The 25,279-nt window shown below is 38.1% G+C and overlaps 1 protein-coding gene across 3 annotated transcripts in view; it reads left to right on the top strand.

The window, feature by feature from the left end:
- The window catches only part of INPP4B (inositol polyphosphate-4-phosphatase type II B), an 838,347-nt gene that overhangs the window by 595,404 nt on the left and 217,664 nt on the right, over positions 1 to 25,279 (top strand). For all 3 annotated transcript variants that reach the window (XM_065904252.1, XM_065904253.1, XM_065904254.1), the window contains one exon: positions 6,577 to 6,649. In XM_065904252.1, coding sequence (XP_065760324.1) covers positions 6,577 to 6,649 — 73 coding nt within the window. The remainder of the gene's footprint in view (positions 1 to 6,576; positions 6,650 to 25,279) is intronic.

Raw genomic sequence — 25,279 nt, 5'->3', positions numbered from 1 at the left:
TAAAGTTACTGTAAATCCTGTTGGCAATCCCTAGGAACAGTCATGAAGAGCATGTCATAAGGTCCACTCTGCATGATATTTACAAGAGTTATGTGGAAAGAATGCTATCGCAGTGCTTTTCAAAGTGCGGTCAGAATCATCACAGTGTTCATTAGAAATTCAAATATGAGGACCCTTTTGCAGACTTGCTAAATCAAAAACTCTCTATGAAATGTATTCACATGGTCTGTTACTAATAGTGATTTAAATCTTGAAGTTAGTCAATGGCTGAAATATATGAAAAGACAAAGTAACTGAGATTGAGGTTATCCTAAAACCACATCCCTCTCACTGGTTTGCACGAATGCGGGGGAAGAAATGGAACAACTCTTTGCACCATAGTCGTGTACTAAGTGGCACATGTTATCCCTTATATATACTGAGCAGATAGAAAATTAGTACCTGTATGAACCTCCTTGGGCTGCCGTAATGAAATACCATAGACTAAATGACTTAAAAAACAGCAATGTATTTCTCACAGTTCTGAAATGCTACTGAGTCCCGAACCACAGTGCCAGATGATTCAGTTCCTGGTGAATCCTCTCTTCCTGGCTTGCAGATTTCTTGCTGTGTCCTCACAAGGCTTTTCCATGGGACACATGCACGGAGGGAAAGAGGGAGTTCTGGTGTCTCCTCCTCTTCTTGTTAAGGACATGAGCTGTAACATTAAGGTCCTATTCTTGTGACCTCATTTAACCCATTCCACAAAGTCCTTATCTCCAAATACAGTGACATGAAACATTGGGACTTCAACATGTGAATTCCAAGGAACGTGATTCAGTTCATAATAGTACCTCTGATTTAAAAATATGACATTTTAATCTTGAATCTTTATAAATGAAGATCCAAGCTCTTTCCTCTCACACACCTTTACTTGTTTCCTAAAACCATATTATTATGGGGTTTTTTTGTTTGTTTGTTTTTAAATCAAAGGAAGATTGTGCATAGGGTCCTTCACCATATTCTACTGGTTCAAACTTCTATTTGATACATAAAAACACAGAAATAGAACACAAAGTGTTAAAGTGACAGAATAGTACAAAGAAAAATGCACAAAAGAAATACCAACATTGTCCTTTTAGAAAGCTAACGTGTAAGGTGAAAAACATTAAGTTTATTTAAAAAAATTTTTTGTTAAATTTTGGGTTATGTTTCAATCCTTTGTTCCTCCCATAGTCAATACGGCAGTAAATCCTGTTCATTTTGACTTCTAAATAAATTCAGAATCTGACAACTTGTGACCGCTTAAGGCGCTATGACCTACATTGTCTGTCACCTAGATTTTTGCAGTACAGTAAGTCCTCTACATGTGAACAAGTTCCATTCTGAGAGTACGTTCATATGTCCAATTTTTCATACATCCAACAAAGTTAGCCTAGGTATTCAACTCACGCAATCGGCTTGTAGTAATGTACTATAATCAGCTTATAATACTTTCTACACAAATAATACATAAAAAACAAACATGAACATTAAATAAGGAAACATTTTTAACCTTACAAAATGCAGTACTACCATACAATGGCTGGCATAGGAGGGCTGGCATCGAGTGAACAGGCAAGAAGAGTTACTGCCTGGAGGAGCAGGAGGAGGTGGGAGATGGGAGAGCTGAAGGGTGATCAGCAATAGGAGACGGAGGGCAGGCAGCAGTTTCACCCACGCTTACGTTGGTAGAATGCATGTCTGCATCTTTGGAAGTTCACAACTTGAAGGTTCGTAGGTAGCGGACTTACTGTGGTCTCTTTCATGTCTCCCTGACTCCCTCCAACCTCCTTCCCTGCCATCCTCACCACCGTCATAGTCTGTTTTCAGCAGAGCACTTACTAAAATATAATACAGAATGTGTCATTCCTTAGGTGGCCCCTCATCTCCCAGAAGACTGACCAAGCTACAGGGGAAGACCCGATAAATCCAAATCCTCACTTATAGTCCTACAAGTGTTGGTCCCCTTCATATCCTTCACCTCCTTTTCTGCTCCTCAGTTTTGTCCAACTTGATCCAGCCACATTATCTTCTTTGCTGCTCCTTGAACATTCCAGATACATTTCTAACTTGGGTCCATGAGCTTTGTCAATCAATCTATCCATGTAGCATTTCCCCAGTATCTGTGCTCCACTCCTTCACTTCCTCTGGTCTTTACACAAAATCACTTTCTCACCGAAGCCTTCTCTGCCACCATATCTAAAACTGCAATGCCCGCCAGAAACACCCTCTCTTCTGTGAGTTATTTTGTCTTTAGTACTTACTGCTGTCCAACCTCATATGTATTTTTTATTTATCTCATGTATTGTTTATTTCCTTCACTAGAATTAAACTTCCTGAGAGAAAGGTGTTTGTCTGTTTTGTTCTCTTTTCTACCCTCAGTGCCCAGAACTGAGCCTAACAGAAGGAAACTGAATCAATCAATAAATGAAGTCAATTTTAAGTTTGAAGAAATTAAATCCAAAATTGTCTCCTAGATGGGAAAATATTTGGCTACATATAGCACTGTACAAGGGCTTCCCCAGTGGCTCAGCCACAAAGAATCTGCCTGAGGTGCAGGAGCTGCAGGAGATGCAGGCTCATCCCTGGGTTGGAAAGATCCCCTGGAGGAGGGCATGGCAACCCACTCCAGTATTCTTGCCTGGACAATCCCGTGGACAGAGGAGCCCGGTCAGTTACAGTCCATGGGGTCGCAAAGAGTCAGACACGACGAAGTGACTGAGCACACACGCATATTCATCAATGAACCAAGTAGGCACAGATGCCTCCTTCTTGTGAAGTAGCAGTAAAAAAATAAGCAGTATATTATTGGTCAGATGGTGCTATTTGCTATAGGGAAAAAAGGACTGGAGAGTCCTAGGCTGTGGCCATTTTAAACTGGATGGTCAAGGATAGATTCACTAGTAGTATGATATTTGAGCTGAAACGTGCAGGAAATAAGGAATAAGAACTGTGGATTTCTGAAAGGAGAAAGAATTATAGGTGGAGTGAGCAGAAAGCAGAGGTCCTAAGATGGCAGGAAGCTCCTTGTGTTGAAGGAACAGCAAGAAGATCAGTGTGACTAGAATTGAAGGGCCAATGAGGAGAGTGATAGGAGTTGAGGACAGATTCTTGAAGCAGGGAAGACAGACTGTGTACCTCCTTGAAGCCCGTTAGGCTCTGGGCTACGTGTGAAGGCAGTTGAGGAGACGAGTGTATAGGTGTGAAGTCTGATTCATATTTTAAGAGGACCCTCTGCCTGCTGTATTGAGTAGAGCCTACCATGAGGCACGGACAGCAGAATGAAACCCAATGATTGTGAAGATCCAGGGTAGAAAAGCAGACGGGCTGGATCAGGGTGATGCTGATGGAGAAAGTGAATTGTGGCCATACTCCAGGAGAAAAGGATAGCTAAAAAATAGAATTACCATCTTTTCAAAAACACCGAGAGAAGCAGGTGGAGGAAGATGGGAGATTTTGAGATGCTGTATTTGACATTGCTCTTAGATATTTAAATATATATGTATCAAAGCAGCTGGAGGTTCAAGTCTGGCATTCAGGTGGGTGTTCAAACTGGAGTTATGCATTTGTGAGTCACCAGATGATATTTGGGTGGTGTTTAAGCCATGAGATCACAAAAGCATAGCAATTCTGTTTTATACTCTTGAAATTTATATTTAGGTGGATTTTATCTACTGACATTTACTGTATTCGTAATTATACTGTATATAATTCACTTATTTGAATTATATCTGTAGACATTTATCATATTAGAAAGTCAAACAGGAAATGTTTAAAACAGAAGCGTATATAAGTACACATACCGTTAGCTATCACTTGATTGGGTGATACAGTCTAGAAAATTCTACTATATGCTTATAAGAGAAAGAGAAGGAAACAGACAAATAATATTTTAGTATTAATTTTAAAATAAAATTGTCTTTACCCTGTGCTAGATGCTACAAAGGCTACCAAGACAAAAGTTATCAGGGGGACTTCTCTGGTGGTCCTGTGGCTAACACTCTGAATTTCCATTGCAGAGGCCATGAGTTCGATCCCTGGTCAGGGAACTAAGAACCCACATACTGTGTGACCCAGCCAAAAAGTATAATAAATTAAGTGAAAGTATCTTTTAAAAAAGTCATCAAGAATTTCCAGGAGACTCCAGAATAACTTTGAGAACCGTGATTGATGGAAAAAACTAACAAATGTGAAAGTACTTAGCCATGAAGTGTTGGTCTTGATGGATTCATACAGAGCTTTGTGATTATTGTTCATACAATACTGCTAATTTTCTAGATCAACACGTAGCAAATTGATATATTAGCTGAGAGTCAAAATCATTTAGCTCTAAGAATTTTACATATCTTATGTTTCTTCTGCTTGGCCACACTTACCATCAAAAGATACTTTTAAAATTATTCATCACAATCAATAGGGTTATGGTGCTACATATGGTACAAAAAGCATGTGATGTTTTGTTATTCCTGCTCAGAATCACAAATGTAGAGTCATTACTTTTCATGTGCACACCATGCAAATGTGTAATGCTGCAAATATCCATCATCATCATAGCAATGAACAGTGTAAATAGCTGGACCTTCTTAAGCACAATTTCCACCTCATTTCCATCTTTGCATTCTCTGTAGCAACTGGCACAGTGTAACAGTGACTCTAAGGTCGATGTAAAAAAAATTTTTTTGAAATATAGCTTAAGGAAATAAGAAATAAGTTTCTTGGCCTGGAGAACTTTCAATCTAAATAGTGACACAAAGTGTACACTTCAGGAAACAATTGAAGAAAGCAATAACCAGGGTCCAAGTATGAAAATATTAATTTAGTAAGTGTTTATTAGATACTTCCTGTTTATGCTCAATGGATTTAAATCTTGAGAGGATTCTGAATAGTAGAACTTTAAAATACAGTATCTTTGCAAAATAAGAATATTAGTTTAAAATGTCCTTAATATCGGTTTTCCAGTGTGGATGGAAGATATGGTTATATAAAAGTCATATGTCTGTATTCATTTGGTGAAATGAAACAGGCCTTTAGTTTGGAAACAGGAAGTTATCTTTGATTTCAAAGAGGCAGGACTGCCTCCATAAAAAGAAGCAGTTTCTCAGGATAATAGGCTGGTTTCTGGGAATTAGGAACTTCTTCACTAAAAAGGTTTAATCTAAACCATCCCTATAAGTTGTATTGTAGATGATGATATTCTTTTGGAAAGGAAGATGATTTAGAGCCGTGTACCTAGTTATTATGTGGAAGGATGTCAGGGACAAAGCATAAAAGCATTTGAGGACCACTCTGAGAATATTGAACTTGATTGGACAGTAAATAACCATTTTACATTCTAGAACCAAGCACTGATGTTGAATATAATATTTACCAAAGATTACTTTAACAGCCCTATATAGGCTTAAAGAAGTAGAGAAAATGTTGTAAATAGGAGAAATAAAGAGCTTTAAATGTGTCTAAGGATCCTTCCACATTGCTGTGGTGATTTGGAAAGTGCATATCCAAAATACCTGTGGATTAAAAAAAGGAATCACCTCTGACTTCTGGTTGGTTGCAGAAATGATCTAGAGAACACTAAATTTAAAGAATTATTTGCAGTTATTCATTCTTTCAGTGGGATCTCAACATAAGCACTAAAAAATTTAGGAAAGAACATTTTTCTCCATCTAGAAATTTCCTGAGTAATGTGATGAATGTTATGATAGAAGAATGAGTAGCAGACTTTAAGAATACAGAAAGTAGCATTTAAATCAAGGTTTTAAATTATTTGTGTCCCTTCTCAAAATACATGAACAATGACCTCTGTGGCTGTGAATCTCAAAGCCGGGCCAGTCCCTGGAGAAGAAGGGAGGTGGGTTTCTGTGTCTCTCTCTATCTCTCTGCTCTCCTGTCCAGAGCAGTGTCTGTTCTGTAAAGGAACATGAGCTGAATCTGTTTATCATGGGTTAATAGATCATCTATTATCTCTAGATTAGCTTGTGTATAAATTACTTATTCATAAATGGGACATCAGCTTATTTATAAAGTACCCTCATCCTTTATGAGCAAGTGTTTGTATCTTTTGCCAGAGACAAAAAGTCTCCTTTTGCATTGTGAAATTAGATGCTACAATATATTTTCTCTTTTACTTACAGTTGCCTTTACTTAAAAACTAGAAAATAATTTGCTTTTTATTGATCCAAAATCGACCCACCCAGGTGACAGAAATACAAAGCCATTCACCTTGTCCTAGGTGATTTGCTGTAATGGGAACCTATTTCTAGCATGTTAGGGAGGGTTCTTTTCCACAAAGAAAGTACAGATTTTCTTTCCTAAGAAGTCTTTAACTCGAACTGAAATGTAGTCTATAATTGCATAATAAAATCATATTATATGTAAGTAAATAATCACAAGTTAAACTAGATTCATCCTAAAGATACAGCTCAAAATAGTTTTTCAAAAATGTCTTGTTCAAAATTTTTGAAACTGTGTGCACGGCCTCATGTTTTGCAAATAAAAGAATCTCATTCCTTATTTGATCGTGTTCAACTATGTTTTCTTTCTTCTTTTTCCTTCTAGTGTGCACTGGTTTGTGAATGTTCAGCCCCAGAAAGTGTGAGCAGAAAAGATAACCTACCTTTTTTGAATGCAGGTATGTACCTCAGTTTTGGAAACTTAAGTTCATTTCATGTGAACATACATTTTAATTTTCTAAGAAGTTGATACTGAACCTGGATACCATTCTCACAGAACTGTTATAAACATTTATTAAATATTGGTAATCATGGGAGTCAGCAGTGTGGGGGTAAACTTGACAATTCCATAAAAAATATATTTGTATATCTTGGCTAAATGGCAAAACAAATTCCTTTTATCTATTGGGTTTTGTTTTATTTGAAATGAGACATCGTTTCAGATGATGGAGGAAGTATTAGAAATGTGAAGCTCTTAATTAGTTTGACTTTCTAATTCTAGAATTTAAAACAAAGTTGTTAAAACAGTATGTATGTGGATTCAGTAGGAAAAATTCATACACACGTTTATACATTGCAGTGTGTGTGTGTGCATGTATATATGCATATATATGTAGTGTTAATAATGCTAATATATTTGAATTTCAAAAAGGCACTGAACAGTGTGGTAAATGATGACTTTGACATCTGATACAGTTACAAGATATGTGATAATATATATATGTAATTCATGGAACTAATTTTTGAATGATAACATACATTGTGTTACCAGAAGTGATATGATGATATTAGCAAATAATGATAAGTACAATGACAGGCAAGATGCTGAATGCCTCATGTGCCTTGCCTTAAATTGTTTTCTAATATGTGCTATGAAGAAGGCACTGTTATTATCTCCATTTTAAAGATGAGGAACTTGCTCAAGATTACTACCTAGCCAGTAGCAGGTCCAGCATTTAATTTGGTTTTAATCCCAAGGCCTTTGCTTTTAATTACTAGATCATGCTGTTACTAAAAAAGCCATTAATTAACAAGCTGGTATAACAGTAAAATAAACCTTAACATTTTCGTAGCCTTGCTCTGTTATGCATTTCAGCAGTGACATGGATAGCATGATAATCAGATTGAGTGATACCAAACTTCAAAGTTACTAAGACAGAGCCCCTAAACAATGAGCAATTTTCCCCTGCAGAAACCCAGTAATAATAAGAGATAGAGAAAAACATGCAACACTTTGAATCAAAGAACTCAAAATAAAATATAGCAACCAAAAACCCATGAATTGTACTTAATAAAATGGGGGGTTAAACCAGGGAAGAGCAGCTGCTTCTCAACCTAGGACCAAATGGCATGTTTTAAAAAATGTTTATTAAGGATATATTATCAGGAGGAATGTGCATTAAACAGGGAAGGGGCTATCTGCACATTTACACCAGCCAGATACCATAAAAATACTTGATAAGTTATCCATATGGCTAAAATAACTAATGTATCCTCAAAGGGTCTTCTTCATATATGTTTTTTTCTTTTAAAAGCTGACCAAACCTCTAAACCTTGATTTCAATATATCTAGATAATCTATTTAATTCTCCAAATGTCAATTTTGAGAAGTAAAATTGAATGTGAGAGATATTGCACTCATGTTAAATACAGTTTAAATGAATCAAATTATCATCAAAATCATCTACACTGTAATTATAAGACACTTTTTAAGTGATTCACTCGTGTGAACCTTGTAATTTTTTTATGCACACAAAGGGAAATGCCATTTTAAAATACTGATTGGTTTAATATAAATTTCAAAGAGAAAGAGAAAAGTGGCTCTCGGGGTAGAAAGAAATATATCACCTAAGGAAGATGAGACAAAGGGAACATGAGAAAAATAAATCTGCACCTTCTGATCCTTGCGCCATAAAATCTGCAAGGCATGAGTTTTGGAAGCCTATTAACTCTTCCCAAGTGTCTAGGGTATGATTCCTAACCTCTGATTTGTAATATGACAGAGACAAGCAACATGGAAGTCTTGGGAGCAGCTACATTCTACAATTTAAATACACTCACTAACAGAGTCAGGATTGATTACCGCTTTCCCTTTTCCTGGAGGTGACGGTTTGGGTGGTGATTCTATACTTTGTTCTGATGATTTTTCCTGTGTCCTTGGTCCAGGCAATCTGAAAGTGCCTAAAACATTTGCCAAAAATATTTTCTTTTTATGAAATTATTTTTTTAAATGCAGCCTTGTTTATTTGGCGGCGCTGGGTCTTAGTTGCAGCACGTGGGATCCCCGCTGCATTCTGTGGGATCTTTCACTGTGGCACAGGCACTCTAGTTGTGGCCGATGGGCTTAGTTGCTCTGTGTCTTGTGGAATCTTCGTTCCCTGACCAGGGATCGAACCTGGGTCACCTGCATTGCAAAGCAGATTCTTACCACTGGATCACCAGGGAAGTCCCCCAGATATTTTCTATGAGCCTTCTTATATTAGGGAAAGTGAAGTCGCTCAGTCGTGTCCAGCTCTTTGCAACCCCATGGACTGTAGCCTGCCAGGCTCCTCTGTCTATGGGGTTTTCCAGGCAAGAATACTGGAGTGGGTTGCCATTTCCTTCTCCAGGGTATATTAGGGAAAGATAAGACAAAATGACTTGTCAAACGTTCTAAAAGCTTGATTTTTAACAAAATATTTTAAAATACAACTAAGTGCCATATATAAAATGCTTCTGTTCATAATCTTAAAGTGTGTAAGTGGAATATGCACCCATGACTTTGGTCTGTGTTCTATTTGGTCTGTGTACCTTGGTCTTTTGCTCTATTTATTTATCCATCTAAACTCAGCAACTTTGGAATTAATCTATTATATTTCCATGAGGTACTTTTTCACAATCTGTAGGCGGAGGGAGCTATTGACATTCTTCCCAGGCCTTTATATTCATGTATTATATGGAACTTGCCAGTCTCAAGTGAGTTATGAAGTTCTTACTGATTGAGCGCAAGAGGATGTCATAGCTCATAGCTGCTCTTCACTATTCTATTTATATTTCTAGAAGTTTAATGAATAACTCAGAAAATTCACTTATATATTGTGAGACTACAGAGGAAAAAGCTCTTCCCTCTTGAACCTCACCGTCTTCATGCTGCGTTTGCCTCTCAAGTTGAATGTATATGTTGGGAGCCTGGAGAGGTGAGGGCAGGAGGAGAAAAAACGATGAGGAGGAGGAGAGGGGGCAGGATTTACAATTCCATAAAAAAGATATATAAGTACTTTAGCTATATAGGAGAAAGTAAATTCCTTTCAGCTGTTGGACTTTATATTCTCTGAAAGAGGAAATGAATTAGAAGATGTATATTAAGAATTGTGAGGTTCTCGTTTTGCTTGATTTTATAATAGTTTATGAAAGTTGTTGAACAGTTACCTGTTTAATTATTGGTGCGTTCATTTAAGCAAAATGGGAGTGAGAACACATAAAACGGTGTGTTGTTGGCGTGTTGCTTTAGGGACGAGGGTAGGGAAAGTTAATTTTGAACACAGGGAAGTGTAAACAACCAAGTTTCTTACCTGGTTACTGAGTTGGGTGTGCGTTAACTGAGGCGCCTTTGTCTACAGCAAAACGAGAACAAACGGGCTCTGATGGTATTCCCACCAGTGCACTGAACAGGCTCTGTGAAGAACTGGTGTCACAGCCTAGATTTGCTAACAGCAGTGTGACTCTGACGGACTGGTCAGCCTCTTTGGACATCAGTACTTTTCGGATGACCAAACTGACCTCGACAGTCTTCAATTTCCTTTTTGGTCCTCCATGTCTGAAATCTAGACAGCATAGTTTAGCTTTTGCTATGTTTTCCTTCATTTTAGAAATATTTCATGAAAATTTTCATTTTCATCAGTTTCACATGGAGTCCTATATCCAATTCTTTGTCATTTACAGTTGTCTTTCTCAAGAGTTATTTATATTTAATAAGCCTGGCCGGAAGTAAACTCTTTAAAAAATGTCGTCAAGATCAACAGTTCTCTCTAGATTTCCTAAATCTATCCATTTTCTTTGTTAAAGTATAATGCTACAGAATACTTCAGCTCATGGACTTTGATATTATCATGATCAATCTGAGAAGCTAATGGACCCTGTCATCATTTCCTATTATCTTCACATTTTGAGTGAGTTTCCCTCTGTCAGCAAGCATTTGATCTGATACAGCATCTTTCCTGGTTGAATTCTATACTTCTTGAGTCATGAAATTATCCATGATATTTTTGAAAACCAGTTTCATGCTGTATGTTAACGGGTATGCTGTCCATCCTCTTCACAGAGGGTGTATCTGACAGTGATGAATTCCATGACTGTAAAAAATCTAAACCTCAATGTGAGGACTATCCTGTTTTCAGTCCTAAATACAGATACTTTCCCCCCTATTTGGAGAGTTTATTGGTGTTTATCTTCTTGCCTCACGGATGAATCACAAGTGTTCTCAAAATAGTCCACTGTATCTTTTTTTCTTTTCCCCCAAATAGGCTTAAGTCATCTACTTCCCCAGGTGGCACTAGTGGTCAGTAGCCTACCTGCCAGTGCAGGAGATGTAAGAGAAGTGGGTTCAGTCCCTGGGCTGGGAAAATCCCTTGAAGGAGGACATGGCAAGCCACTCCAGTATCCTTGCCTGGAGAATCCTATGGACAGAGGAGCCTGGCAGGCTACAGTCCAGGGGGTCACAAAGAGTCGAACAAGACTGAAGTGACTTAGCACACATGCTCTATTGCTTTACTGCAGTTGCCCAATTATGAGCTGTTTAAGAAGAAGAAACATTGCTTATTTATTTCTGTGTCTCCAGGGACAGAAAACAATAGGGACTCAGCAGATATTTGTCAAGTGACTGATAATGGGTGTATCTTACCACTTGAATTTATGCTTCAAGTACAGAAAACTGCACTGTTATTCTTCTGTCCCTGAGAAAGATGTTCAAATTGAATTATTTCAGTTTAAAATGATTTATTACTTTCCCTAAAAATTACTGTTAAATTCTCATTTTTAATTTTTTTTCTGCTTCATTTGGCACCATGTATTTTAATTGCTTTTCACAATACCACATAACTGAACTAATTACAGGCAACATTCTCCTCAATACCACCCCATCTAAAGCAACTGGTGACTCTGAATATTTTAAGAAATATTCTTAGAGACTTTGAAAAAATATTTCTCTCTATGTTCATTTTGAGTCCTAAGGAATTCCAACCAAAAAAGCAAATCTCTTTTTTTTTTCTATTTTTTTTTCCTTTTCATTCATGAGGTACCAGATTTACTACCTTGTCAAATTTTAGATCATATCAGTTTATAATAACAAAGGTTTCTCTGTGGTATCTTCTCTGTTGTTCAGTTGCATCTGACTCTTTGCAACTCCATGGACTGTAGCCCACCAGGCTCCTCTGTCCATGGGATTTCCCAGGCAAGATTACTGGAACAGGTTGTCATTTCCTTCTCCAGGGAATCTTCCTGGCCCAGGGATTGAACCTACATCTCTTGTGTCTTCTTCATTGGCAGGCGGATTCTTGACTAACACACCACTGGGGGAGCCTCATATGTTCTTCATACTAGTTGAACAGATTTGCCCTTGTATTTATAACTCTATGATATGTAAAATATAGGACATCTTGGCTTATAACATTGGCCCTTTATCCTTATACTCACTCACTAGATTTCTTTGCTCTTTGCTGTTTTAATAAATCCAGTGGAGCCCACTGTCAATGCAAAGAAAAAAATGCACAACCGTAAAGATGAGAGCTATGTTTTATTAGGCAGACTTTCTCAGGACTCTGAGCCCGGGAGACAGAAGTCTCAGATCACTCTGAGGGACTGCTTTGAAGAGCCAGGATGTATGGGAGTTTTTGCAACAAAGGGCAGGGAGCCAGAACATCAAAAGATTATTGATAATTAAGGAATCTCAAGTTAATGAAATCAGCCCTTTTCTGTGTATGAAAGTGAAAGTGAAGTCGTTCAATCGTGTCCAACTCTTTGTGACCCCATGGACTGTAGCCTGCCAGGCTCCTCTGTCCGTGGGATTTTCCAGGCATGAATACTGGAGTGGGCTGCCATTTCCTTCTCCAGGGCATCTTCCCAACCCAGGGATAGAACCCATGTCTCCCGCATTGTAGGCAGATGCTTTTACCATCTGAGCCACCAGGGATGTCCTTTCTGTGTATGGGAAGATGCAAAGTCTGGGCTCATTACAGTCGTTCCTTTAGATGCACCTCAGCTATCCGGGGCCAGTATCCTGTGTTCTCTCATCCTGAGTTTCCTCAGAGTGCACCGTCGGGCGTGTCTGCGGCAGTTGACAGCTAGATGGCAGGCATTCTTTGTTTTCATTCTGAGTTTCCTCAGCACTCCCCCTCCAAGTGGCTGTCATGTGATGGCTTGATGTCTGTAACATCTTTTGTTTACTGATGTGGTTGGTGGCATTAGTAGTTCACACCATTAACCTTGCTCTTTTGGAATTTTCATGTTTTCTTTACTGTGTATTAACATAGAGTGTTAAGTAGCTTGAGTGGAAGAGTAAATTTCATTATCTATTGATAGGAATCAGTGAAATCATCAGACACTTTTAATACTTCAGCTTTCTTCCTGTTTTATCACCCCGTCTATTGCCCACCTTATATAAACTAGAAGGAAAATAAAGGCAGGAAGATGATATAGTCATGAGAAGAACTTTCAGCTCTGGTGTTCCTTCCTTCATTCTGATGACTGTGCTGTTCATTGAAGTGAGGTTTTTAGTTATGTCCTTCTCTCTTGCTTATTCTCCTCTCAATTTACACAGTCAGGGCCGTTCTGTTTTCCTACTAGGGAAAGTAATGTTTGGCTTCCCAGGTGGCTTAGTGGTAAAGAATCTATCTGCCGATACAGGAGATGCAAGAGATGCGAGTTCAATCCCTGGGTCGGGAAGATCCCCTGGAGAAAGGAATGGCTACATACTCCAGTATTCTTGCCTGGGAAATCAGGAGATAAAATGAAGGTAAAGAAAACAGCACAGTCTTCACAAAGTTTACCTTCTAATGGGGGCACAGAGCAGTAAACAGACAATTATAGCACAACTAGTAAGAACCATGACAGAGAGGAGGATGGGGAGTACCAAGGAGAGACGCCTATAGGGAGGGAGGAGGTGGAAGCCAAGGAGGACCTCCTGGAGGAGGTACTAGTTGAGCTGAGTTTATGGGATAATTACCTGTAGCCAGGAAAAAGGAGCATTCCTTTGAGATTCAGAGAATGCCTTGAACAGAGGCAAAATGCCAGGAAACAACTTGAGTTCCATGAACTGCAGGTCGTTCCAGGTTGTTCAGCATGAAAGATGAGCCAGAAAGTGACGCTTTTCTAGATTTTTCCCTTGCTCTAGTGACTGGATTAGAATTATTGTTGCTGTTGTTCTGTCACTCAGTTGTGTCAAACTCTTTGCAGCCCCACGGACTGCACCACACCAGGCTTCCCTGTCCTTCACCATACTTGGAGCTTGCTCAAACTCATGTCCATTGACTCAGTGATGCCATCCAACCATCTCATCCTCTGTCGTCCCCTTCTCCCCCTGCCTTCAATCTTTCCCAGCATCAGGGTCTTTCCTAATGAGTCGGCTCTTCACATCAGGTGGCCAAATTATTGGAGCTTCACCTTCAGCATCAATCCTTCCAATGAATATTCAGGACTGACTTCCTTTAGGATTGACTGGTTTGATCTCCTTGCAGTCCAAGAGACTCTCAAGGGTCTTCTCCAACACCACAGTTCAAAAGCATCAATTCTTTGGCGCTCAGCCTTCTTTATGGTCCAACTGTTACATCCATACATGACTACTGGAAAAACCATAGCTTTGACTTTATGGACCTTTGTCAGCAAAGTGATTTCTCTGCTTTTTAATATGCTGTCTAGTGTTTGTCATAGCTTTTCTTCCAAGGAACACACGTCTTTTAGTTTCATGGCTGCAGTCACCATCTGCAGTGATTTTGGAGCCCAATAAAATAAAGTCTATCACTGTTTCCATTGTTTCCCCATCTATTTGCCATGAGGTGAAGGGACCAGATGATTAGAATAAACAGAACAAATCATTGAAATTAGAATGAATGAAACAAATCACTTCTCTGACCAACCAACATTGAAAATACAAGCTATACACACTGAACTCACCAGTTATCACCAGTTGGAGACTAAATTCCCACAGATATTACCTTTATGTTTATTCTGACATCTGTAATAGTTTTTCTTGTTTATGGCCTTGAATTGAAGATGGAGTGCTAGGGGCTTGTGGGCTTGACTACACAAGGGAAGCAGCACTTTTCCAACTGAGCTTATATCCTATTTCTATTCATATTTTTTTGATGCTTTAAAGCAACACAAGCAATAACATAGTATGGATTGTATGACACACCTAAAGAAAAGTAATTTTAAAATTTGGGGGAATTAATTTTTAACAGTTTATTTCATCTTCATTATTTTAAAAAGTGGTCTCTCTTTGCTGTTTTTCGGAACTCTTGTCATGGTTTCTTATGTTCTCTTTCTTATAATCATGCTTAAGACAGTCTTTTTGTGATTTCTGTTTAGGTTTTTTTTTTTTTAGATCTCATTTAATCTTAAAAAGAGCCAATCTACATTTAAGATGTGTGTATATAAATCTAAGATATTTTCAACTGCAAATGAGAGAATGTCATTGTCTAATTGGATTACCCAGACTTATCTTCTCTAAGTATTATCCAGCATTTGGAGAAGAGGCAATGCATGGACATTCAGCTGAATAGTGAAACTATTAAACAACTGCATAATTAAATGAAACCAAACAAACAGATTCTCTACAAGAATCTACAGGACATTAAAATAGTGATTTTGTAAAGATTGAAACTAATAAAGTCAGATTCCATTTATATATGTGATTTCTACCACGTCCTGAAAGCAAGAAATTGCATGAAGATAATCACAGATGAGTGCTTCCCTGGTGGCTCAGACAATAAAGAATCCGCCTGCAGTGTGGGAGATCTGCGTTCAATCCCTGGGTTGGGAAGATCCCTGGAGAAGGGCATGGCAACCCACTCCAGTATTCTCACCTGGAGAATTTCCATGGACACAGGAGCCTGGCAGGCAACAGTCCATGGGGTTGCAAAGAGTTGAACACTTCTGTGACTAAGCACAATCACAGATAAGCTTTGTCTGGAGAACTAAATTAAAGATAACCTGTGTGTTAATTTTATATCCTGCAACTTTACTATATTTGTTGATGGGCTCTAGTAATTTTCTGGTAGTCTTTAGGGTTTTCTATGTAGAGGATCATGTCATCTGCAAACAGCAAGAGTTTCACTTCTTCTTTTCCTATCTGGATTCCTTTTACTTCTTTTTCTGCTCTGATTGCTGTGGCCAACACTTCCAAAACTATGTTGAATAGTAGTGGTGAGAGTGGGCACCCTTGTCTTGTTCCTGATTTTAGGGGAAATGCTTTCAATTTTTCACATATTGAGGGTAATGCTTGAGAAAACAGAAAGAGAAATTAAGGAAACAATACCGTTCACCATTGCAACAAAAAAAATAACATACTTAGTAGTGTATCTACCTAAAGAAGCAAAAGACCTATACATAGAAAACTATAAAACACTGATGAAAGAAATCAAAGAGTACACAAACAGATGGAGAAATATACCGTGTTCATGGTTTTGAAGAATCAATATTGTCAAAATGACTATACTACTCAAAGCAATCTATAGATTCAATGCAATCCCTATCAAGCTACCAATGGTATTTTTGACAGAACTAGAACAAATAATTTCACAATTTGTATGGAAATACAAAAAACCTCGAATAGCCAAAGTAATCTTCAGAAAGAAGAATGGAACTGGAGGAATCAACCTGCCTGACTTCAGACTCTTCTACAAAGCCACAGTCATCAAGACAGTATGGTACTGGCACAAAGACAGAAATATAGATCAGTGGAACAGGATAGAAAGTCCAGAGATAAACCCACGAACCTATGGACACCTTATTTTTGACAAAGGAGGCAAAGATATACAATGGAAAAAAGACAACCTCTTTAACAAGTGGTGCTGGGAAAACTGGTCAACCGCTTGTCAAACAATGAAACTAGAACACTTTCTAACACCATACACAAAAATAAACTCAAAATGGATTAAAGATCTAAATGTAAGACCAGAAACTATAAAACTCCTAGAGGAGAACATAGGCAAAACACTCTCTGCCATAAATCACAGCAGGATCCTCTATGACCCACCTCCCAGAATAATGGACATAAAAGCAAAAATAAACAAATGGGACCTAATGAAACTTAAAAGCTTTTGCACAACAAAGGAAACTATAAGCAAGGTGAAAACACAGCCCTCAGATTGGGAGAAAATAAGAGCAAATGAAGCAACAGACAAAGGATTAATCTCAAAAATATACAAGCAACTCCTGAAGCTCAATTCCAGAAAAATAAATGCCCCAATCAAAAAATGGGCCAAAGAACTAAACAGACATTTCTCCAAAGAAGACATACAGATGGCTAACAAACACATGAAAAGATGCTCAACATCATTCATTATCAGAGAATACAAATCAAAACCACAACGAGGTACCATTACACACCAGTCAGTATGGCTGCTATCCAAAAGTCTACAAGCAATAAATGCTGGAGAGGGTGTGGAGAAAAGGGAACCCTCTTACACTGTTGGTGGGAATGCAAACTAGTACAGCCGCTATGGAGAGCAGTGTGGAGATTTCTTTAAAAACTGGAAATAGAACTGCCATATGACCCAGCAATCCCACTCCTGGGTGTACACACCAAGGAAACCAGATCTGAAAGAGACACGTGCACCCCAATGTTCATCACAGCACTGTTTATAATAGCCAGGACATGGAAGAAACCTAGATGTCCATCAGCAGATGAATGGATAAGGAAGCTGTGGTACATATACACAGTGGAATATTACTCAGCCGTTAAAAAGAATTCATTTGAATCAGTTCTAATGAGATGGATGAAACTGGAGCCCATTATACAGAGTGAAGTAAGCCAGAAAAATAAAGACCAATACAGTATACTAATGCATATATATGGAATTTTATTTTCTTATTTTTTAAATTTTTAAATTTTTTTTGTATATAGAATTTTAAAAGACGGTAATGATAACACTATATGCAAAATAGAAAAAGAGACACAGATGTACAGAACAGACTTTGGGACTCTGTGGGAGAAGGCGAGGGTGGTATGTTTTGAGAGAACAGCATTGGAACATGTATACCATCAAGGGTGAAACAGATCACCAGCCCAGGTTGGATGCATGAGACAAGTGCTCGGGGCTGGTGCACTGGGAAGACCCAGAGGGATGGGATGGGGAGGGAGGCGGGAGGGGGGATCGGGATGGGGAATACATGTAAATCCATGGCTGATTCATGTCAATGTATGCAACAACCACTACAATATTGGAAGTAATTAGCCTCCGACTAATAAAAATAAATGGGAAAAAAAAAAAAAAGAAAACCTGAAAGCCAAAGGAAAAAAAAAAAAGGCCACGAAAAACAAATTAGCCTTTGCTGTGTTTGGTAAAAAAAAAAAAAAAAAAAAAAAAAAAGAAGAAGATGAAGTGGGATAATCTTAGGGAAAAAAATGTGTTCCACTGAATATTAAATTCTAGTTTTATTAATTAAAATCTGTGTTAGTAAGACTCAGTTGTCAATAATTCCTTGCTGTTATGTTATACTGTTACAGAATTTAATTAAATTATTAAAGGAACATTCTAAAAAAAAAAAAAAAAAGACAACCTGATGAGATAACTTTCACGTTTTGATGATCACTTCCACCCTGAATCCACATTCCCAAAAGTAAAGTTGCTCAGTCGTGTCTGACTCCTTGTGATCCCATGGACTGTAGCCCACCAGACTCCTCTGTCCATGAAATTCTCCAGTCAAGAATACTGGAGAGGGTAGCCATTTCCTTCTCCAGGGGATCTCCCTGACCCAGGGATCGAACCCAGGTCTCCTGTATTTACAAAATTCCTTGTCTAATCCTCTGATGTCCCAACACAGACATAGAGAAGAATTGACCCTATGCTACCTCTTTGGTTTATCTTTTCCTGCCCCAGGTTGCTTGAACAGCTATCTTTTTTTATGTGCCACCTAAGTGTTGGCTTTGTTGAACATATCCTTGGCATCTTTACCTTGATAATTTAGAGCTGGAGCACTTGGCTTCCACAATTGCTGAAAGCCATAGAAAAGCAGGTTGTATGCTACCTTATGAAAAAGGCCCTTTACGGTGTCTGGAATAAACAATCTAGACAATTGAGTTGTGCTGTAATTTTAGGAGAAACAAATCTGTCATTTGCTTTCTGTCCCTGTGTTCACCTTAGGGGGTGGATCTCAGAGGGAATGTATTCAGATCTGGACTAGCTTAGAACTTTATTCTTATTAAGTCATTATTGGAACCATGGTGCGATCTAAAATCTCTTTACTACTATTCTCTTGGTAGAATCTATCACATGATATTTTTAGCAGTTGTTCTGGCAAAAGCAATGGAAAAAAGGAAGATAATATATGCAGGACTCTCCAAAAATAACTTGTAATAGATGTTAAATAGCTGTTGTTAGTGTGTTCAGCCACATCTGACTCTTGGGACCTCATGGACTGTAGCCCACCCAGCTCCTCTCTCCAATGGAATTTTCCAGGCAAGAGTACCGGAGTGAGTTGGCACAACCTACTCCAGGGCATCTTCCTGACCCAGGGATCAAACCCACATCTCCTGCTCTGGCAGGTGAATTCTTTACCACTGAGCCACGTGGGAAGTGAGTTGAGCTTATTATATGGTCAGCAACACACCTTTTACATGAAGAAACATTTGGCATCAGTGGAAAGCCAGAGCTGAAAGTGGTGGGCTCATTTCCACAGCTGGAGTGTGTGTGCAGAATTGTTGAAATTGTGTCTCTGCTATAGGGCAGAAGCGTTTCTAAAACGACAAAAGCATTCTTTATTTATGGCCCACTGTTCAATGTTTGATACATGAATACCATGGCTCTCTCTTTTTTTTTTTTGGGGGGGGGAAGTCAAGTCATTTATTTGTTGTTTACATGAAAACAAAATTGGGGGATGGAGAACAAGAGGGAAACTGGCCAGCTGCTCAGATTTTTCTGTATGGCTCTCTTTTATGTGAGGATGGCAAAAATCTCCCCACTGTAAACCCAGCAAAATTTTGAGCTGAGAACATCTTCTCTGACCTGTTTGTAACCAGTGGAACAAACTTCATGGTAATTAAAAGTCAGACCATATATTGAATTTTGAATATTTATTTTTAATTGAAGGATAATTGCTTTACAGTATTGTGTTGGTGTCTGCCATACGTCAGTGTCAATCAGCCATAGGTATACGTATGGCCACACCTTCTTGAACCCTCCTCCCACCTCCCATCCCATCGCACCCCTCTAGGTTGTCGCAGAGCACCAGTTTGAATTCCCTGAGGCGTACAGTAAATTCCCACTGGCTATCTGTTTTGTATATGGTAGTGTATATGTTTCCATGCTACTGTCTCTCTTCATCCCACCCTCTCCCCCCCACAGCATTGTTCATAAGTCCATTCTTGATGTCTGCATCTCCACTGCTGCCCTGTGAATCTGGTCATCTGTACCATCTTTCTAGATTCCGTATGTATGTGTTAATATACTTTGTATTTTTCTCTTTCTGACTTGCTTCACTCTATACAAGAAGCTCTAGGTTCATCCACTTCATTATCACTGACTCAACTACGTTCCTTTTTCTGACTCAGTAATACGTTGTGTATGTGTACACAGCTTCCTTATCCATTGCTCTCTAGACGGACATCTAGGTTGCTTCCGTGTCCACGCTATTGTAAACAGTGCTGCAATGAACACTGGGCTACATGTGTCTTTTGCAGTTATGATTTTCTCAAGGAATATATCCGGTAGTGGAATTGTTGGGTCGCACAGTAGTTTTATTCCTAATTTTTTAAGGAATCATCATAGTGTTTTCCTCACTGGTTGTATCAGTTTACATTCCCACCAATAGCACAAGAGGGTTCTCTTGTCTCCATATCTTCTCCAGCATTTATGGTTCGTATGTTTTTTGATGAAGCCCATTCTGACTGGTGTGAGGCGATATCTCATTGTGATTTTGATTTGCATGTCTGATAATGAGCAGTGTTGAGCATCTTTTCATGTGTTTGTCAGCCATCTGTATGTCTTCTTTGGAGAAATATCTGCTTAGGTCTTTTCCCCACTTTTTGATTGGGTTTTTGTTTTTCTGGCATTGAGTTGCATGAGCTGCTTGTATATTTTGGAAATTAATCCTTTGTCAGTTGTTTCATTTGCTTTTATTTTCTCCCATTCTGAGGGTTGCCTTTTCACCTTGTTTTTAGTTTCCTTTGCTCTACGAAGTTTTTAAGTTTAATTGTGTCCCACTTGTTTATTCTAATTTTTATTTCATTATTCTAGGTGGTGGGTCATAGAGGATCTTGCTGTGATTTATGTCACTGTGTTCTGCCTATGTTTTCCTCTAAGAGTTTTATAGTTTCTGCAGACCATATACTGATTTTTTCTTTCTAAGTCTTACTCTGTTAGATGACATTTTAGGATACAGAGTAGATGTTCTTGCTTTTAGTAGGTTTTCAATAAGCAATGCTGCTGGATCAAACTGGGGTGTAAAGTGAATTAATTCCACTATGTCTGCATTGAGACCCTTGTAACTATATAAAATTTAGTATTAGTGTTTAGAGATTTATGAGTTTCAAAAGCTTAGAATGTATAGCATGAAAGTTAGATAGGAGACATTATTGGGAATTCTGGGAGGTAGATCAAGTGGCCTGATTTTTTGTCTATTATTTGCCTCAAGCGTTTTCCTTAAAAACTAGCAGCATATTCACACGGTCTTGGACCTTGTGTCTGGGGTGGTCACAGGAGAATTCTGGAGCACATTAATCATACTGTCCTTGATTTCTACTTATGTTATTTCAATAAAGGTTTATATTTAGAATACATTGAAGAGCATTAAAATGAAAACAGCAGAATCAAAAGTTGAAGGGCTGGTTTTGAGATAAATAAAATAAAGAATATTATATTTTGCAACCTAATTAAAAGTATAAATCTTCTAAAAATAATTATTGTTTTATTAAAGACAAGAAAAATCCAAGGATTTTTGACCATGGTTTGGAAGAGACAAAGATTCTGTGTAATCTTGAAAAAAAAAAACCCAAAAAACAGAGGTTAATAAGCAGTACATGTACTAAATATAGATAACTCAAGTAATTGAATATTTACTTATATTACAAAGGGAAAATTTGGACAGAGGCTGAGTTTTTATCTTACTCTAAAATGATTCATTTATATTCCTGACCATGTTAGTTATGTTAGAATTCCTAATATCCTATAAGTGATTAAACCTGACTTACAATATATTGAATTGCCTACATATATATATTTTTTTCTTTTCCAAGTCTATGACAGCAGAGATTTTAGTAAAATTCTTACATCTTTGAAATATTGTCACTTTAAAGATGAATTAAATACCATAGTTTCTTTCATGGGTTGTAGCTTTCTGTATTTCATACAAAAGGAACTATATCTGATAAGGGCTAATATCCAAAATATATAAAGAACTCCTACAACTCAATAACAACAACAACAAAATCTGATTAAAAATGGGCAGAGGATCTGAATAGATGTTTTTCCAAAGAAGACATAAAGGTGGCCAGCAAGTACATGAAAAGTTACTTAACATCACCAATCATGAGGGAAATGCAAATCAAAACCACAGTGAGATACCATCTCATCTCTGTTAGAAAGGATATCAAAAATAAAAGGTATAACAAGTGTTGTTGGCAAGGATGTGGAGAATAGGAAACTTTTGTGCACTGTTGATGGCCATGTTAACTGGTACTGCCACTATGGAAAACAATATGGAGATTTCTTTAAAAACTAAAAAAAGAACTACCATATGATCCAGCATTCCCTCTTCTGGGTATTTATCCAAAGTAAATGAAAATATTAATTCAGAAAGATACATGGATCCCAGTGTTCATTGCAGCATTATTTTCAGTGGACAATGCTTGGAAACAATCTCAGCATCCACAGATGAATTGATTAAAAAATGTGATATACAGATCTCACACACACAGACTCTCTCTCTCTCTCTCACACACACACACACACACTCTGAATGGAATATTATTCAGCCTAAAAAATGCGATATACAGATCTCACACACACACCCCCACACACCCACACCCACACACGCCACACACACACTCTGAATAGAATATTATTCAGCCTAAAAAATGTGATATACAGATCTCACACACACACACACACACACACACTCTCTCTCTGAATAGAATATTATTCAGCCACAAAAAAGAATGAAATCTTGCCATTTGTGACAACATGGATAGACCTTGAGGGCATTATGCTAAGTGAAATATCAGACAGAGAAAGACAGCTACTGTATAATTTCACCTATATGTAGAATCTGAAAACAAACCAAAGCATAACAAGTTAAAAAAATAAAAAAGTATTCATAGATACAAAGACAAATTGGTGGTTTCCAGAGATGAGGGACAGAGGATGGGAGTGAAGGGATCAAAAGATGCAGATTTTTAGTTATAAAATAGTTTTGAGGACATAATATGCAGCATGATGATTATAGTTAATGATACTATATTGCATGTTTGAAAGTTCCTGAGAGAGATTTTTAAAGTTCTCATCACAAGAAAAAATTTGTGATCATGTATGGTGACAGATGTTAATAAGACTCATTGTGGTAATCATTTAACAATAATTATACAAACACTGAGTCATTACATTGTATACCTGCAACTAGTGTAATATTATGCCAATTATAATTCACAAAAATGAGAACGTGTAATTAGCCTTATATATGGTCTGTGATATAATCTGATTCACAAGACTTAAAGGTCATGTTTATGGCAAAAACATAATCCTTTTGGACATACAATACTAGATTTAAAATATTGTCTCTCAACGTACTGGAAATATACTACTGTTTCCTGGCTTCTATTGGTGTTTTTATCTTCCTTCATTGCTCGGTGGGTAAAGAATCTGCCTGAAATGCAGGAGACACAGGTTGATTCCTGGGTTGGAAGATCACCTGGAGAAGAAAATGGCAACCCACTCCAGTATTCTTGCCTGGAGATTCCCCTGGCAGGCTACAGTCCACATGGGGTCGCAAGAACTGGACACTACTTAGTGACTAAACCACATTGGTGTTTTTAAAAAGTGCTCATTCTAGATAACACTTATAGGAAATAGAGAAGTGTACTAGGAGCTTTGAATCTGGTTATTGAAGAATGAGATGTTTAATGTCAAGGTTTCTGATGTACTCTCAGTTCTTAACAATGATAATGTCCAGACTGAGTCACTGAGAATGGTGGTTGCAGAATGGATGAATAGTCCCTCATTTTAATGCTCAAAAATATATGTGTGTGTGTGTGTGTGTGTGTGTGTGTGTGTGTGTGTGTGTGTATGTGTGTATGTATAGTTATCCAAGTAATAAACGTGGTACAGGCTTATTGGCTTCCCAGATGGTGCTAGTGGTAAAGAACCTGCCTGCCAATGCAGGAGACACAGATTTTATCCCTGGGTCAGGAAGATCCCCTGGAGGAGGGCATGGCAAGTCATTCCAGTATTCTTGCCTGGAAAACCTCATGGACAGAGGATCCTGGCAGGCTGCATACAGTCCATAGGGTCGCAAATAGTCGGACACAACTGAAGTGACTCGCATGCACAAGACTTTTGGAACTCTGAAATGTTGAAAGGTGTTTTACTCTATACATTGAAGAGACTTGGGCCACATTCCAGGCCGGGCATTATTAAAGTTTTAGATCCACTTCAATATCAAATTCTGTTTTTAGTTAGCTTTATTGGTAAACTGAAGCCAAATAATCATAGATACTTGACTGGGGATGGACGTGATATTTTGTTGTTCACTAAACTTTGATGTATTTCTTTCTTTTTAAAAAAATTTTTTTTATTTTTTCATTTATTTTTATTAGTTGGAGGCTAATTACTTACAATATTGTAGTGGTTTTTGCCACACATTGACATGAATCAGCCATGGATTTACATGTGTTCCCCAACCCGATCCCCCCTCCTGCCTCCCTCTCCATCCCGTTCCTCTGGGTCTTCCCAGTGCACCAGCCCTGAGCACTTGTCTCATGCATCCAACCTGGGTTGGTGATCTGTTTCACACTTGATAGTATACTTGTTTCAATGCTGTTCTCTCAGAACATCCCACCCTCACCTTCTCCCACAGAGTCCAAAAGTCTGTTCTGTGCATCTGTGTCTCTTTTTCTGTTTTGCATATTGGGTTATCGTTACCATCTTTTTAAATTCCATATATATGCGTTAGTATACTGTAATGGTCTTTATTTTTCTGGCTTACTTCACTCTGTATAATGGGCTCCAATTTCATCCATCTCATTAGCACTGATTCAAATGAATTCTTTTTATCGGCTGAGTAATATTCCATGGCGTATATGTACCACAGCTTCCTTATCCATTTATCTGCTGGTGGGCATCTAGGTTGCTTCCATGACCTGGCTATTATAAACAGTGCTGCGATTAACATTGGGGTGCACGTGTCTCTTTCAGATCTGGTTTCCTTGGTGTGTATGCCCAGGAGTGGGATTGCTGGGTCATATGGCAGTTCTATTTCCAGTTTTTTAAGGAGTCTCCACACTGTTCTCCATCGTGGCTGTACTAGTTTTCATTCCCACCAACAGTGTAAGAGGGTTCCCTTTTCTCCACACCCTCTCCAGCATTTATTGCTTGTAGACTTTTGGATAGCAGCCATCCTGACTG

Source organism: Muntiacus reevesi, chromosome 13 (genome assembly GCF_963930625.1).
Source record: "Muntiacus reevesi chromosome 13, mMunRee1.1, whole genome shotgun sequence".
Lineage (NCBI taxonomy): Eukaryota > Metazoa > Chordata > Mammalia > Artiodactyla > Cervidae > Muntiacus > Muntiacus reevesi.
The sequence above is the reverse complement of the archived record's forward strand: the minus strand, read 5'-3'. Positions and strand labels throughout refer to the sequence as shown.